The 17,225-nt window shown below is 47.4% G+C and overlaps 1 protein-coding gene across 22 annotated transcripts in view; it reads right to left on the minus strand.

Annotated features, from left to right (window-relative positions):
* LOC120828939 (serine/threonine-protein kinase WNK2) overlaps positions 1-16,807 on the minus strand; it is a 36,487-nt gene extending 19,680 nt beyond the window's left edge. For all 22 annotated transcript variants that reach the window (XM_078083088.1, XM_078083081.1, XM_078083018.1 and 19 more), the window contains exons 1-7: positions 16,211-16,807; positions 15,016-15,843; positions 3,887-4,059; positions 3,203-3,423; positions 2,958-3,115; positions 1,145-1,233; positions 121-340 (exon numbers count right to left, since the gene is read on the minus strand). In XM_078083088.1, coding sequence (XP_077939214.1) covers positions 121-340; positions 1,145-1,233; positions 2,958-3,115; positions 3,203-3,423; positions 3,887-4,059; positions 15,016-15,660 — 1,506 coding nt within the window. In that variant the 5' untranslated portion in view covers positions 15,661-15,843; positions 16,211-16,807. The remainder of the gene's footprint in view (positions 1-120; positions 341-1,144; positions 1,234-2,957; positions 3,116-3,202; positions 3,424-3,886; positions 4,060-15,015; positions 15,844-16,210) is intronic.
* Positions 16,808-17,225: the final 418 nt, after the last annotated feature.

Below are 17,225 nucleotides of genomic sequence, written 5' to 3' on the forward strand. Positions count from 1 at the left end.
AGGAACACCTATAATGTAATAACGATAATTAGAAGTATATCAAGACGAGTCCAGTGTCATTTCTAAATATTTTACACAAATTAAAAAAAAAAAAAGATACACTTCCAAATGTCCCCTCACCATTTCTTGTGCGACCAGCTCGGGGACCTCCTTCTCCAGGTCAAACATAAACTCGATGGCGCCGCTCTCTTTGTACTTCCCTTTTAACTTCTTGTGGTCCTCCACCCAAAGTTTCAGCGCTATCGAGTCCTTTTTCCCATCGTCCTCCTCCGCTAGCTCGACCCTCACGCCTGTGTCCTCAGCAAAGAAAGCGTGGTTCAACAGGTCCTTGATGGTGTACCTGGACGAAGGAACAACAACAAGTCATTCAAACTCTGAGGAAACTAAATGAAACTCCCCAAAACGGCCTGCTTCTACCAACAAATGCAATAAAAACACTTGATACTTTAAGTTAAGCCCTGAAAACCTATCATCTCTGCACGCCGCTTCCCCCCCACTGTCTCTAGTTTCCTTTATTATTGTTGCACTGTTAAATGTCACCCTTACGACCCCTGCACGGTTGTGCATATGCCCCTTTATCCTCAAGTGTGCGATTTCATTTCATTGGTTACGGGGTTTGATTATTTGGAAAGGAGAACGGCCCGGTGGTGAGAAAGTGCAAATGGCCGCTGGATGATTTATTTTCTTCCACGCCTGATACTGTTGCTTTATGCGCTTGAGAGAGGAACTGAAAACCGGTCACATGTGGGCTGGATGCCAGTAACCAGCTCTCAGCTGTTCAACAAAAAAGAAGGTTTGGGGAGTTTTGAATGGAGTAAGAATTGCTCTACGAATTTTGTAGTTGTACAAACCCGATTCATGATTTACGGCTGAGTAATGACATCACGCATGGACGTGGATTCCCATTGCTGTAGACACACAGCTTATCACTGAAGTCTCTTACTGATCCCAATCACACTTGACTAAAGAAAAAGCCACTGGAGGCTAATTAAGGGTTATTTCCTCCTGTGTAAATAAACTCATTATGTAATAGAGAATTGAGGGACACGCTGCAGACATGGCGATGAAGCAGGGGAGGTGAGACGAGGCATGAAAAGATGAGAGGGCACCTTGTGGGCTATTGGCCGGGCAGCGGACAACTCACCGCTCCTCTTTCTTTTGGCAGATGCACTCCCCAATGATCTCCTTGATTTCAGGATCCATGACCTTGTTGTAGCTGGCTGGCTTCACTCCCTGAGGAAAAGGGAAATGCAAACCAAACTCTGAGGACAAGCCTTTAGAAAGGACGCTGTGATGCTGGGGAGTAACGATGACTTTTTGAAAAACAGTAGAGAGCACGGTGATGTTTTTTGTCACCTAAAATTGAATCTGTTAAGTATCAGAAAGTCACACCCTGTGGGCTTGTCGGCATTGACGGAATGCGGCAGCTGTGGTCAGCTTGAATCCATGTCAGATGCATTGGATTCCAAAAGGCATAAAAGCACCCGGAGAAAGCCTTTAAACCGCAGCAGAAGTTTCTGTAGCGAGTCTCCGCTGGGAGCATTTCAGACACAGGTTTTTACTTTTAAAATGGTGGGATTCTTTCGAAATATATAGCTGCGCACTCGGAGATCACGTTCTCCAGCTACGTCATAAAATATACGCATCCTGCGTACATTTCAACTCGTCATGGAGCTACATGCAGTGGTTTTCTCTTTGATCAATCTCCTATTAATATCCTGCAGTGGTCCCTGCAGGCCACTCTGACATGCAGCAGCGTTAGCTGCAGAGAGCGGCATATAGAAGCCGCTGCCCCGATGCAGGCCGAACATTAACACAGGCCTCCACTCGGGTGAAAGAGTCAGAGCTCGGGTTTCCGCACTGCTAAATCTCAAAGCGTGGAAGATCAATACTCTTCATCGAATCAGGAAGACTACCGGGACATTAAACACCCCTCGATCTAAAAGCAGTTTGCGGCATGTTTTGCTCGCAGAGACACACTCATTGAAAAGAAATGGAACGCAGCCCCCACGGGCTTTAGTCAAAAACAACAAAGGCTATCTGGCCTCCCTCTGTGACTCCATATGGCTCATTAGATTCTTTACACAGGATACAGATCCTCCGACCTCGTACTCCACAGTAAACGCTGCATTCATGCAATTAAAAAGTGACTTATTATGTGGCGAAGCGGCTAAAAACTTCCCTGACGTCATCACACCTGATCCAGCAGGTTCATTAAGCAGCTGTTGCAAAACGTATGCCCAGAGCACCGAGCGCGTCTCTGCGTCCACGTCCACGGCTAATATCAAATCCTGCTGCAGCCATCTGCATAAGCTTTCTGTGGCCTGTTACGGCTGCATGCTAAAGGGGCTAGCAGGGCTGCAGTGACTCACACTTTAACAAACGCTTATTGACGGCCGGCTGACTCCGAAGTCGCCGTTCTTTAATGGGCCCGTGTGAAAGGAGCCGCAGCACCAGCTGAATGCATCGCTGCCTCTCAGCTCCTACTCTGCACACGGAGACACGGTGGGATTGGTGTGGGAAGTAGTGAGAGGGGGGGAAGGGGGGGGGGGCAGTTTGTCCTATTTTAGTGTTTAGATTGGTGCGTTTGTTAACAGCCAACAACAAATGGAACCAACACTACTAACACTGTTAGACTTAGTTTTCTGTATTGTTGGTGTGTGTGTGGCTACCAGTACCCATACTGCTGCGCACATCACTTACATCACATGCTACACGGGCAGCCGGCTTGGTGGGTTCTGTCATATTTAGCGAAGATTGCATAACATGCATACATCACCACTTGCTTTTGGGTTGAAATGATTGTTTAACAGCAGGGATTTACTGTATTCGTTCAAATCAGTCAATACAATCTTTACAACTGTAATGATACAACTTTTTAGTCTTTATCTGTTGTCATTTTCAGCCGCCATACTGTCTTCTAGGTTTCTCAATCAAACTGGAGTGACTGGACTCACACTTGTGACTTTGCGGTATATCTGGGCTGCATTCTGACACTCGGAGTAGGGGTATTCAGAGGTGGCCATTTCCAGCATACACATGCCAAAGGCGTAGACATCCACAGCCTCATCATAGTGTTCCTCATACATCTCTGGGGCCATGAACTCCGGCGTGCCTGAAGACAAAATACCCAAATGATTATGTCATTTATTGGTTTACTGGAAGAAAAATTGGTCTTCAATGTTGCATTTCAGTCTCCCACCGATGACGCTTTTAGCAAAGGAAGCCGCCTTGAGTGTTGCCAATCCTAAATCCCCTATTTTGACCGAGCCCGTCGGCCCGGTGATGAAGATGTTGTCACATTTGAGGTCCCTATGGATGATGGGAGGGGTCCTGGTGTGCAGAAAGTGAAGGCCTTTCAGGATCTGTCTGCACCAGCTCCTCAGCACCTTCGGCTTCATTACCTTGAAACGCTTTAGATAGCTGCAGTAAAGAGAGAATGGCGTCACCTGACAGCGAAAGGAGTTTTAAAGTAGATCATCAGTCAATCGTAGACGTTTCTTGGACACAGTTTGGATCAAAAGGTTAGAGGTCACTTTGACCACTTCTGCTTGCTTGTATACACAGCTTGTTTCTGAGTTTGAATGAAGTGCGTTTTACTTTACTACCCACTGGTTGTTATACGGCTCCCGTTTATTGTTGTGTACGGTTTGTTTGGCTCCCCGTTGACAGATCTATTGTTACCAGTAGAAACGCTGCTGAACTTCTCTGTAACTCATACGCTGGCAGAGAGCTCGCTGAGCTTCATTTCGATTTTGGCGAGATTGTATGACGTCTCTTATTGGTCGACTTCCCGCCAATTCCCAGCATTCTACACCGCTTGTTTTCGAGCTGGTGATTTGTCAGAGAGCTCCTCTGTGCAAAAGCTGCATTCAACTGTACTCACGTTTTTAGCGTTCCCGACGTCATGAGCTCTGTTACTAACACAATGTACTTCTTCCCTTTCAGGGGCGACTCCCAAAAGTCATAGAAACGGACAATGTTTGGATGCTGAAGCCCCTTCAGCATCTCTGCCTCCTCCTTAAAGCGCTGACGTTCCACCTTTGACAGCTTGCGATCCTAGAGAGAAGACAGATGCAGCAGAAAGGAAAAATGATTTTTTGAAGCTGTAATGATCAGATGGTTCTAGCAGAGGAACTAGATGGAAGAGGCTTCATCTGAAATTCATGCATCCAGAATGTTTTAGCATGTGGGAGAGACTGGGTGTGCAGAATGGTATGGACAACTTTAATTACAACATTTGTGTATTGAAGCACATAACAGAGTGTATGTGTGTGTCTCTCTTTGAAAAGGATCCAGATCAGCAGTTGTCGTAGGCAATAAAAAAGATGTAAGCCTAAATATCCTGTGTGATATTTATTAATGAAGTCACATAAGACCTCTCACTCACACAAACGCTGTGAAAAGAGACAGGGGGGGTGAACAAGCACATGGTCACAGCCACGACCCACTGCAGCTAAAGGTTACGTGTCATCGATCTCTTTTATCTTCCCCCATCTCCTTCACTTGCTTGCTCGCTCGCTCGCTCTACCTTTTTGGCTCCCTTACCCACTCCCCCTCCCCCATATCTGCAATCACTTTTCTGCACTCCTGACACCAACCACGCCCTTCTTCGCAAACATCTCCCCCACACGTACAGAACCCCCCCCCCCCACCCCCCCCCTCTTCTCCGTGAGGCTGACCCCGCTCTGAGAGCACACCTGACTCCAACCATCTCATCCCGGCAGCGACTTATGTAACGCACGTACACTCGGCGGACCCCGCCCCTCACGGAGTCGGACGACAACGACGGTGGAATGCGGTGAACAACGCAGCCAGATTAAATCTATTTAATTATTCAACCATGGCTGAACCCCCCCTCCCCACCCCCCCACGAGATGAAAACGCCCAAAATACAAAATCACCCTGAATAACCTAAAAATGAACTAGGGAGCAGGATGCGCTTTGATGTGACGATAAAGCCCATTGTGTGTGTGTCTTACTAGGTTTTGTGTGCAAGTGTGTGTGTGTGGGCCGGGGGGGATATTTTCACTGCACTCCTCTAAACTCCCATGAATAATTCAGTTGTGCAGAGAACCTTTTCTACTGATGGAGGGCTGGGTTCTCCCCGCTCACTGCTGCAGCAGCACGGGGCTCAAAAGGAGGGAAGCACATTTCAACCCTTCAGCACTGCAGCTTTTTCCCCCTTTAGGCGACGCTCCTCCCTTCTCCTCCTCCTCCTCCTCCTCCTCCTCCCCCCCCCTCCATTCTCCAATCTTCATTAGACCCCCCCTCATTTCGGCATCTCAGCGCTCATCTTTCAGGAATCCCGCTGCTCCTCGTAAATAAACCCCTCATCCCCCTGCGCAGTGTTCCCCGAGTCCCAATCGAACTCCCCGCAGACACCATTCACTCCCCCCCCCCCCCCCCCTCCCAGCAGCCATCGGGGCTTCTGCATAATTCAGGAGCCGCATGTATGCTCAGAGGTGTTGTGCACAGCGTGGTGGAGGTGGTGGGGGGACACGCGGGCATATGCACACCGAGACAGACACGAGAGGGATGCCATTCCCAACACACAGCGCCAGACAAACGGCAGACAGTCGCTTCATAGTTATTGCAGGTGAGGGGGGGGGGGGGGGGGGGGGCTTTTAACCAGAGCGATTAATCCTTTCGTTACATTTGAAAAACCACAAAGTGCCACTAAACACGGTGCAGAGGAATGTTTTCAGAATGACATCGAGCCGGTGCTGCACACACGGCTAAAGAAAAAAGGCTCAGCTGTTACCGGCAGAATGTGCAGCCGCCTGGGCAAGGACACACACACACACACACACACAGGAAAATAGATGACATAGGTGACATTGTCAGGAAGCGATCCATAAAGTCCGACACTGCTGCATCCGTTAGCTGGTGTGCTGGACTATATTAGTCCCCCAGCAGAGACACGTGCAAACAGGTTGCACATTAGTCCAGTTCTCGGGCAAATATGTCATGCTATGGCTAAAGCGTGTGTTCAAATCAAGTTCCTGGCGTGATGTCACATGTTATCCTTGATCCATGCACGCCCTTACTGGAGAGATGACTCCGTGCGTTGGATTTAGTTCAAACATTGATGGAAAACTTGCTTTGCTCAAACATCACAAACAGCAGTGATTACAAACTATTTTCCACCGACAGCAGCATGACAGAGCTTTTTTTTTTTGCTCGATGAAAAAAAGATGTGGCCGAGGGAATGAGGGGGGTTATTTCAGGAGGAGTGTTTACTATTGATCACCGCCTAATAGAATCAGAGCGCCCCGGATGGGGGAGCTGTGGAGGGGCTTTGGAAGCAGACCACCTCTCTGACTCAAATGAGCTCAAACACAAGTGAGCGATCGCCTCTCAAACGGAGCAGAAGCACGAAGCACAAAGCAAAAACCCAGCGGGTAGTGCGTTATTAACAATACGCCACATTTGTCATCTCACACACACTTCACAGCATCACCCACAAAAATGCTGAATCATAATATTTATAAAGATTGATTCGTCACTTACGAATACAAAATAATCACTTTATTTCTAATTATTTTATTACTGTAAAGCATGGTAGACAATAATAGTTTGTATTCAAAAATAAATCTATCACATGGCAACATTTTGCAGGACTGGTATTATTATTTTACATCATATAGATATTATATGATTGCTATAAATCTTTTTACGGAACAAATACAGGATTCTTATCTTATCAACCACACTAAAGTCTCCTCTATAATAACGCCTCAAAGGTCAGGGTAGTTAGCGTATAACCAATATTAGTCAACAAGTGAGGTCCACAGCTGAATTAAGTGAATTGGTTTCTTCGTTAGTCCTAATTCTAAACAAAAACAATTAATCAATGTCGTCTCTCCACAGCTTTGTGGTGCTAATTACCCCCCCCCCCCCCATCTCCCCCTTTAACTGGCCTTATCTTGATCCTTGGTTAACAAGAAGCCGATTAGCATCATATGGGTTTAGCAACCATAGCGTGACAGCAGTTTACAGTGGACTCGATCTAGAAAAGCTAGACAGCTAAACCCAGTGTGCTTGAATATGTCACTACACGTGTCCAAGGAGATCAAGAAAGAGAACATTTCTTCCCAGGATCTTAAACCGGACTGAGTGTATGTTTTTAACACTACAATGAGGAGCTTAGGTTCAGTCACAGTAATAATACGTTGCTCTATAGATCTACTCAGTGGTTCTCTCTCTACTGCTGGTGAGAATAATACAGAACATCACTTCTAGAAGCTGCGTCTTATTCACGTTTAGACATTTCGACAATGAGGGCGTTTGGAAGGAAGGATGTTTGGTCTGATTGGAGACTAAGGTCGGCCAGGTTTCCGGAAGCACGCAAAAATTTCCGGGTCCACTGTGCAAACCCTGTGCACCCGTCCTCAATGTTAAACAGCGCCGGCGGAACAGAAGCTGGCGCCGGGTGAGCAGGCTGACTGCCGAGGTGTGTCCCATCAGTCACGGCTGCAAGGGAATTATGGCCAGCAGCTGTGTGCCGGTCACTTGGTTATCTCCATTTCCCCGTTGCCCTGATACTTGACATCTTTGAAACATTACTGTTCAAATCTGCAGACTGATCTGCTGTTTAAACGTGAACGGAGTGAGCAAAATATAAGGAGAAGCTGTGAGGGGACGTATGACAGACACAACGCCCCCCCCCCCCTCCAGAAGCCTTGGTCAACAGGAGAGAAACAACAACGCGTTACTGCGCTTGTGACTTAAACGGACCACAGCGGAAGTTTGTTGCAACGGTGGAACGTTTGTGTAGCTGACTGTAACTGGAAGTAAGCTGACGAGGATTAGGCCACACTAACCTCCTGTAAGCCCTCTTTCTGTCACAGGATAAATGCTCAGGCTGACAAACAAATGGTTCTTTGACAAATAGAATGAATAATCAAAGATTTTGATTACACAATTCACTCTTCAACAGCTGTCTGATGACTTCTTTGTTGAATGACAATGCGAGAAATACTCTCTCTCTCATATATAATAAATATATATATATATATTATATACATATATTTTTTGGCCTGGAGTTCGTGATGGACCATTGCGGCTGTAACCAGCTCAAACGAGGTCAGTTAATCGGTGTTATCAATAAACCAATCCAAAAACATAAATAAATTCAGTTCCATGACATAAATGGTGGTCTTATGAACAAAGAGAAGGCTCCGCCTTTAACAAATAAAATGAATACACTTTAAAAAAGGCCACATATTCAACTGGAAATGTTCATTCAGTAAAGTGCAGATCGTGCCAAAGTACAAAGGCACAGCCGCGTGTGCACCCTTGTTAGGTATCGGAGGGGTTCTCTGCAGTAGGTGGACTCGTACTCCAGGTAGCGGTTAGCCAAACAAAATGTCCAAAACAATAACAGTGAGTAAGCTGTTTTCAACCCCCTGCACATCTGGCTGGAGGTCGGTGATGCACTCAGCTGTGTTATCATTAAATGCTCCTACCAGCCAAGGACCATTTAAGAGCGGTGAGTGAGGAGAAAGCAGGCAGTCAATAGCAATGTGAAACAGTAAAACGAGGTGTTCTGAGGGAGCGTGAGTCACCTCGACCATGAGAGATCCTCGAGCACGCAGTTAGAGCTGGCCACCCGAAATATTCAGCAGTTTGCTGCAGCAAAGTGCATGATTGGACGATTGGAAAGAAAGTGGTGCACACTCACACACACACAACCCCACCCCGGGGTTACACTCCACCGAGATAATAGGTGTGATTACCGCGCAGGCCAGCATCAAAGACGAGATGCCAGATCCCAAACTTCAAAATCCCCCAAATATTCTGTGGGAAAGCAGAGTGTTTCGATCACAGTAAACCGACTCGTGAACCTCCCACTCGCAGAGATCAGGGATTCGCTGAGATTCACAGCCCCCTTCGTGCCACTTGTGCTCCTCTTCAGGAGTGCTGAAACTATTTAAAGGCATGCATCCTTATATGTGCAAAAAATCTAAATAGGCCATGTTTTCGAACTTAATCTTTTAACATTTGAAAAGGACCGGAGGCACAACAGATGATGATATTTTTTAGAAACAACGGTTTGCTGCACAGACAGCAAACATGCATAATAATAGTAATAACACACACACACACACACACACACTAAGAACCATTCTAGTAGCTAATGCAGCGAATTCTGAATAGCTGTTTGGTGTTGTGGCACCACAGGTGAAACAGATATTCACAGATGTGTTTGATGCCGATGTAAATCACTACTGAAGACATGGTGGACTGCTGCAAGCCAACAATGCCCATGTGCGCCTTCTCTCGCGTCACTGATGATGAAGGTTGGACCGGAGCCGGAGCAGAAGGGAGCGGTGTGCCAGGTAGAGATGTACTAAGCCAAAGAGGGAGGCACGGCCTAACCTTCCCTTCCCACTGCAGTGTGGGGGCACTGAGCCAGAGGCACGGCCTTGATGCCGCACAATACCGTGAACCAGACTAAACAACACGCAGGCGAAACCCAAGCAGGGATTTCTCCTGCATGGGAGATTTAAAAGCAGCCGTCTTTGTTAAGGTCAGAGGCGCCTTTTACAAAACTTGTCCTAAAACCAATTTCAGGAGCGCCGAGTGAAATCAAGCCGTCAACGGTATCAGTTACAAATACCCCGGGTTGCCTAGGATGAAAAGAAAACATAACGGCAGGAGATGCTATCGTAACAGCGCTGCCCAATGAAAGCATAATTCACTATATTAGCCACTGCAACAGTATCAGGGTCTGACAGCAGAAAATAGCACAACTTCTGCAGGAAGAAGGAACCACTGAGGAGGAAGAGTGAAAGTGCTGCATGGTAGAGAAGACTAACTACATTGTTTCTGTTAACTAGTAGCAACATGTTGGAAACCAGAATCACAACAGTAGCAGCCTACAAAAAAAGTATTTTGTTTTTGCCAAAAAAACACAGATTGTATCCAAGTTGTACAGTCCCCTGCATCTATGTAAAAATCAACTGATCGGTGGCTTTTTCCCCTTAATGGATCTTTTATTTTACTCACATGTAGCTCTTGAAGAACTTTTAATACAAGTCAACCTGGTAACACATCAACCCAAACTACAAAAGATGCCCGCTCTACAGGGAGCCAGAATTTGTGTGTGTGTGTGTGTGTGTGTTTCCGTCCCGCTCTTACACCTCGTGGTGCAAGCAACCACTGATTCCGCAACACGCACTGCGTTAGAATTTGGCCAGCGCCGCTGAAGGTGGACACCATGGCTGTCCCAAGGAGTCCCAGAACTATCCCAGTCATTGCGTATCGTCTCTGGACCCCGAGGGACGGCAGCGTTAGAGAGCGAGCTCCTACAACACGCTTGTTTTTTGCAGTCGATGGAACTCGTGGCCACAGAAGATTGGGAGGTGCACATGCTTTAATTCGAGCTCCTGTAGTGGAGCTTGTGGCCATTTGATTTGATGGGCTGCTTCACAGAGAGAGAGAGAGAGAGAGAGGAGACGGATTCGCCCACAGACGAGCAGCCAGAGCGTGCAAGGAGCTGGTTGCCTAATAATTCATTTATGGGCCATCAATTTTGAATTTGAATATGTAATCACAGTTCAGTCCAGTTCAAGTATAGCAAGTTCGTAAGAGTGAAGGCTTGATAACAATATTTATCATGTGGCCATAATAAATGTCATAATGTGGTGGTTTGTTTTTAAAATCCCTACTTTTACTTTTTTATTGTCAATCTAGAGGTGTGTCTCTGCTATAGGTGAATATAAGAGTCATTCGGATAGGATTACATGCTTCCCATCTAGTTCTCACATTAAATACATTAAGCTTGAGAACCAGGTAAGACAGAGAAAGCAGGTGTTTACAAACCACACATCCAAATCTCAACAAGACACGCAAATCTCACACTTTTAACAGTGTTAAAGTTAAACAGTAAAATATGGTTCAGGCGTTGAACATAACAAGCTTTCTGCTATTACGAGGTGTCATGATGAATGTGAACTTAAGATTAAGTGCCACTGTGCGGCCATTTGTTTCCCCGCCAGTTACGTAAATAGCTTAGTGCCCAAGAGGTCAACGCGAGTGTGCATCTACAGAAACCCTCGTCTTCATTCCACGCGGCCTACGTTAAGCAGGAGGCTTTAACGCCGTACCAAAGGTGCTCCGAATTCATTCACACAAATCACCTTTTTAAATTCCAAAAGGGATTACTCGCCCTAATGAGCTTTCGGTACAATTTCTTTTGCCGAGGGAGGTCAGAGGCCATTTAGGCTGCTTACATTTTCTCCAGTTCAAAGTTAGACGGCGAGAGTGTGTGTATGCTAAAGGTGTGTGTCTGGAGGTTGCTCACTGAATCCTACAGCGAGTCTTTCGTAACGTGGCCTCCGGGACACAACCTCGACTCGTAGAATCTGACCCCTAGTCGACAGATCTATCTATAACTTTCAACAGTAATCCAAACACATCAATGCTGGTGTTAATATTAACCTTTTTTTACAAAATTTGAAAAGTTAGAATGTAATGATTGAAAATGACTTAAAATACCAACCACTGTTTTAAATCAGAAGGCCAATTCTGAGATCTGAGTCCAATGTTAAAGTCCATTTCGCCTATTTTTCCACATTTGGAATAATAAACAATAGAGCAGGCTATGCTTAACGGCGTGGCTACCTGGTGATGGAAAGGATGCTACTTTAACCCTCACACAGTCGTTTTACTTCATGAAAGGGAACTGAAACATTGTGTCTTGGTCGGCATTGGTCCACTTTTACTTCCCGGCGAGAGATGGTGACAGCTAAAAGGCAAAACTCTGCCTTCAAAACAATTATTCCACCGTCAGACGTCACCGCGACCATGTCCATGTACTTTGTCTTTGAGCCCAAACAAAATTATAAAACATAATTAAAATGAAGCCGATCCCGTGGACTCGCCACTTTCCAACAAGCTTTCTAAAAGGCTCGTCCTTCTTCCATTGTCTGAGTGACGTAGGAGCTCAGGCCCACCAGGAGAGCTGTTGCGTCTTCATACCTAATGGGCTTTAGCCGAGGACCCACTTGAGCATCTCAAGCTTTGTTTTCATTCTTGCTGTCGGACAAGTAAAGACAGGATGGTTGCCGAGCGGGACATGATTATCCAACGAGATATCCATCAACTACTCAGGAACACGGGGCCGTCTTTAATAAACATTGCTCCATCTAATCTGCCAATCCAGCAGAATCGTGTTTAGAACTAATACATCGTTCCTCCCGACGCGCCGTGTCATTCGCAGGTTCTGTTTAGCTCAACGACGGCCGTGGTATCCAGACTTCATCTACAGAACAACCAGCTCCCTGCCAGATACTGAGGAAGTCTGCACGAAGTCAGAGTGAAACTTTGCGTATGAGAGTGTGCGCGCTGCATTAAACACTGCGATATATATCTGTACACTGAGCCACACTTGGCAGAAGATGGAGGTTTTTTGAAAGTTAAAAAAAAAATTTTTTAAAAAGGAATTCCGTCGGGCATTGATACAGATAAAAGAAAAGAAAAACAGAAACACGTGTTTTACCCAGGAAAGAAAAGAACACCTCACAATCGGCATCTTTCCCTGTGACTCAGCTCACATCCTTGCCGGTGCCAGGGCCATCTGTGTAATGCCAGCGGCCTGGCACCCTCACGGGCGAGTGGGGGAGATGGGAAGGGGAGGAGAGGGGCAGGGGATTTAGTGAGCGAGCAAGCGAGAGAGAGAATAAACACAAAACCAGATTACAATTTCGAGGAGGAAAGCCATGTGACCACTGTAAGGAGGCAAAACAGTGGAAAATCACAGAGTCTCATCTCGCTCCTTATGAGACGCCGAGAGCTCCTGCGTCTCACACACTGAGCCGCGTGGACATGCATGACAAGAGCACCTTTCAAATCCTGTCCGAATTTGGGGAGCAAATTTAAAACCAGCTGGTACTTGAACTATTCATTGAATTCAAAAGAGGTGATTTAGTGCAATCACGGATTTTCGGTTTAGACAAGCAGCATAGACACGACAACATAAGCATGCTGGGAAATCCCACATGGGCTACAAATGCTAAACTGATTTTAATCAAATATTTTGAGTTGCACTTCAATCCACGATCTGCAAAAATGAAGTACCTCGGATTCTTGTCTAAAACTCACATTAGATTTCTGGAGCTAAAACGTTGTTGATAAATCAATTAATGGCAGTTATTCTTCTGTTAGTTTGATAATAAATTGATTTATGAATATGAATAATTTGCTAGTTTTACATATTTTATTATATAATAATTAATATCTTCTCGGTTTTTAAATGTTCATCCAACATCTGAGGAAATATCTTTAAAATCAGAATTTTTAACTTATTAACCAGTCAAAGGTGAAACAGACCACCATTTTTTAAATAAATCGATTTACTAAAATGCAACAGACAGGGAAAGAAACAAATTAATTAATCAGCCTACTCGATGACAAAGATAACTTTTGGTTGAAGCCCTTGAAGTTTTGTGCGGATCTTCCACACTGTTGGAGAGACCAAATTCAGCCCCAGCAGTAGTTTAATATTAAACTGCTTGTCATAAACCGCTTAGAAGGTTAAACCCACAGGACGGTCGATTCTATGAAGGCGGCTTTAGAGGACATGAGATCACGGTTCTGATCGGCGGGGGAAAGGCCCCGCATGAGACTTCATTGATTCAGGCACAAAGTCTCAATTAATGGTTCTGATCCGCTCAGTAAGCTAATGAAACACATTGATCGGGTCAAGGCAGCGTTTTGTTTTTCCAACTGCTCTCGTGGAAGAACCCAAGCTTAGAGCTGTAACATATAAAAGAACAAAAAGATGAGAACACGACCCTTTGTTCTGTGATTAAGAGTGTGTATTCTCCGTCCACCAGAGGGGGTGTTAACGTGTCACGTCGGGAGAATAAAACACGGGTAATTGCTTCCCGTTCCACATCCTACCCTCCGCTGAGCACAATTGAGCGTTGTCAGGTTGAGGGAGATCTGAGGTTGCTCGCCACCCCAATCAGCCTGCAGGACACTCTCACCCAGATGAAGTCATCGCGTCTCTCAGCACGTCCACATCTCCACTCATTCCTCCCCGGTCGTCCTCACGGTCCTCTCTCTAGAGATAAGGCCCGTCGCTGTCTCTAGATAGCAACCCCACGGAACGGGTTTAGTTCGATGCATTCTTCAGTCACTCGCGCGACGGACGCAGCGGGTTATGAGAGAAGAGTAGGAATTAGTATTCACCGAGGCCACGGGGGCCGCCCCGCCGCGAGCAGCGGGGCTGCGGCGCACTTCGCCCGCTTCCTGTCGGCCTGCCTCCTGTTGCACATGAGGGGAGCGAGGCAGCGAGGCAGCACGGCTCACAACATACAAGGTCTCCTGCACTGCCCACCCAAATATTATCAGTAGGGCAAAAAGAACAATGCTTGAATATAGATATAGAAATAGCTATTTTAATCTGAACGTTGAAAGAATAACAAAGCGCGGTACAAGCTCTCTATCTTTGAGTGGGGCCACTCATGCTTACAGTTGTCCCTCTTAAGCCTCCTGGGACACAGAGGGAGGTAATCCCTCCTGCAGTCTCCAAAAGGAAGAAATAATTAGTTAATACCTGTGCACAGTCTAAGCTGGTAATTTTCCCCCTGTCTGTGAAACGCGAGACAAAATAGACACTCCTTGTGCATTTGCGAAAACTGCCGATCACCATTAGCTAATGAAGTCAGCGGATAATGCTTGTCAATCACTTTCCCCACGTAAACCCTTTTTGTGGGAACCCATCTGCAACTTGGCTGACTCCGCCCACGAGGCGTCATGTGAACCTTCCCCCGGCAGAGAGTCAGGCATTCCATTCACGCATAAATCACTGATTGCACGGAAATTAACTTGATATTACTTTAAGTGTCTCCCACGCCCATTTGCTAGAGTGATAATGAGGAGTTGGGGGGGGGATGCATGGGGGCTGCGGAATATGCGTCGCCTGTGCCGCACCTAGCTGCCGCTGCCTGGGTGCCACAGAGACGGACTGTACATTCAGATGTGCAGGTTTCAGTACTTTACCTGCAGCTCGCACCAGGCCACCTCCACCCAGGTCTCAGTATCCAGGCCCTTGTAGACCGTCTTGAAGGACCCTCTGCCCAGCTCTATGTCAAACTTGAGGAACCTTCCCCCCGGAGATGTGGAGACCGCTTTCATCTCCGCCTCCTCCTCGTTCTCCTCGCTGGCGGCCTTGATGGCGGCTTTGCCACCATCGCTGCACGGGAGGTTTGCCGCGTCTGCGCTTTTATCCTTCCCCTCGTCGGCACTGGCGCTCTCCGTTGCGCTGTCCTTCTGCCCACCTTGACTTTCGGTGCTGGAGCCTTCCTGCGCCCCACAGCTGGCCCCTCGCGCCCTGTCCACTATCGTCCGCAGGTTTATGTTCAGGATCTTATTCCTGTTGTCGCACTCGGGCGCTTCAAACGCTTGCTCGTCGGCCTCGGAGAACCACAGGCTTCTCCTGATGAACCTCTGGTGCACGTTCCTCTGATAACTGCTGGAGGGGTCAACGCTGGGGTCACTCCCGCCTCTCACCGCAGAGTCCACGCGCCGGCCAGCGCCGTCAGCCCCCTCCTGCATGTCGGCGGGGAGTCGGCGGTGAGCGTCGGCCTCGGGGGGATGCTTCGGTTCTCGGCGGGCCTCGGGGTTGGAGTCGGCCTCCGGCTCCATGGCGGTTCTCCCGGGCTCCGTCACTTGGGCTTCCAGGTCATTCGTGCCATGGCCGGACGTTCCCAACAGTGCAGATTGAGGGGCGAGTACCTGCAGCGCCCACTCGGTGACGCAGTTTGCCAGCGGAGGCCCCTGGCGACGGTGGGATGGGTGACGAGACGAGATTTCATCCGATAGCAGGAGCTGCACAGAGAAGCAGAAGAAGAAGAAAAAAAAAAGAAAAGAAACGGTGGCAGTTAGAGAGACGGAATCCAGCCATGGAGGCGGCGGCGGGCCGAAGGGGGCCAGTAAAAGATGGTGGGTGTCAATAAAAGCGGTTGGGTGAAAAAAGGCGAGCACCACGAGATGAGTTAAAGCACATTATTGTTAGCACGGGCAAACTGGCCCCGACGACGCACGTCAGCGTGAAGTTTCACTGTTTCACGGATCCAACGCTGCGTTGCTTTTTTTAAATTTTCAACCGTTAACGGTCAGAACAGTGAATTAGCTAACAGTTGTCTTTCTAGCGCTTCTTGCGTTACACAGAACCAAGGAGGAGGACACGACTTACCTTTTTTACCCCTGTTCTGAAGAAATAAAAGTCCGGTTAGCGGTCAGGTCCAGCGTGGGTGTGTGTGTATGGAGGGGGGGGGTCGTGAAGGGAGGGGGGCGGAGAGGGGAGGGCAGCCCGCTAACGCTAGCCGGTTGTCCAACGGATAAAGAAGAGGTGCACTTTAAAAACGCCCTATCGGCTCCGCGTGCCCATTTTCTCACAAAAAAAAAAAAAGACACGCGCAAACACATTCGGGTGGGGGACAGCTCGGTCTTTGCTAAGTGGACACGGACCCCCCACCCGGTATTAACCACACAGCCATGTCGAATATAACGTCTTAAATGTCCGTCAGAGTCCTCGCATCCCCGGTCTCGTCTTCAGCGGCGGACGCGGCGCTAACGGTGACGTTATGCGGAGCGTGTAGTTTAAAGACCACTTTAGGACGCGGGAATTTTCCACTTTCTCTGCCCGCAGCGATCGAATATTTGCATTTTTTTTTTTTTGGTATTTGTTGTTTCGCTTGCGGCCGTCTCTTCCCCATCGGGGCTTTAACAGACGGCGAGGACGCACGCGAATGTGGTTCCCGGTCGGCTCGCTCGGTGACCACGCCCCATGGCGACGGCCACGGAGAACCGACCAATCACAGGGCGCGCCGACCCGAAGCGCTGCGCTGGTCCACGACGTGACAGATATCTCACATGGAAAAACCCACACGACCCTGAATGCGAATGCATGAATATATATATATATATATATATATATATATATATATATATATATATATATATATATATATATATCTCTGCTCTGCAGTCTGCTGCTCTGCTCCCAGGCTTTTCCCCTTTGCAGCTCAATTTCTCAGAGCTGCAGCCTGCAGCTGAGGTGCAGCACCAGCAGCACGGGGGAAATGATGAGCAGCAGCAACAGGGGAAGTGAGGTAAGACTCGTAAACAATTAAATAGTGAGAGAGAGCGAGACAGGGGTGAGTCCTGCGATATGAGGCTTTTTAAATCGAATAGATTGTAGGTTGCAA

This window comes from Gasterosteus aculeatus, chromosome 2, assembly GCF_964276395.1.
Source record: "Gasterosteus aculeatus chromosome 2, fGasAcu3.hap1.1, whole genome shotgun sequence".
In the NCBI taxonomy this organism is placed as follows: domain Eukaryota; kingdom Metazoa; phylum Chordata; class Actinopteri; order Perciformes; family Gasterosteidae; genus Gasterosteus; species Gasterosteus aculeatus.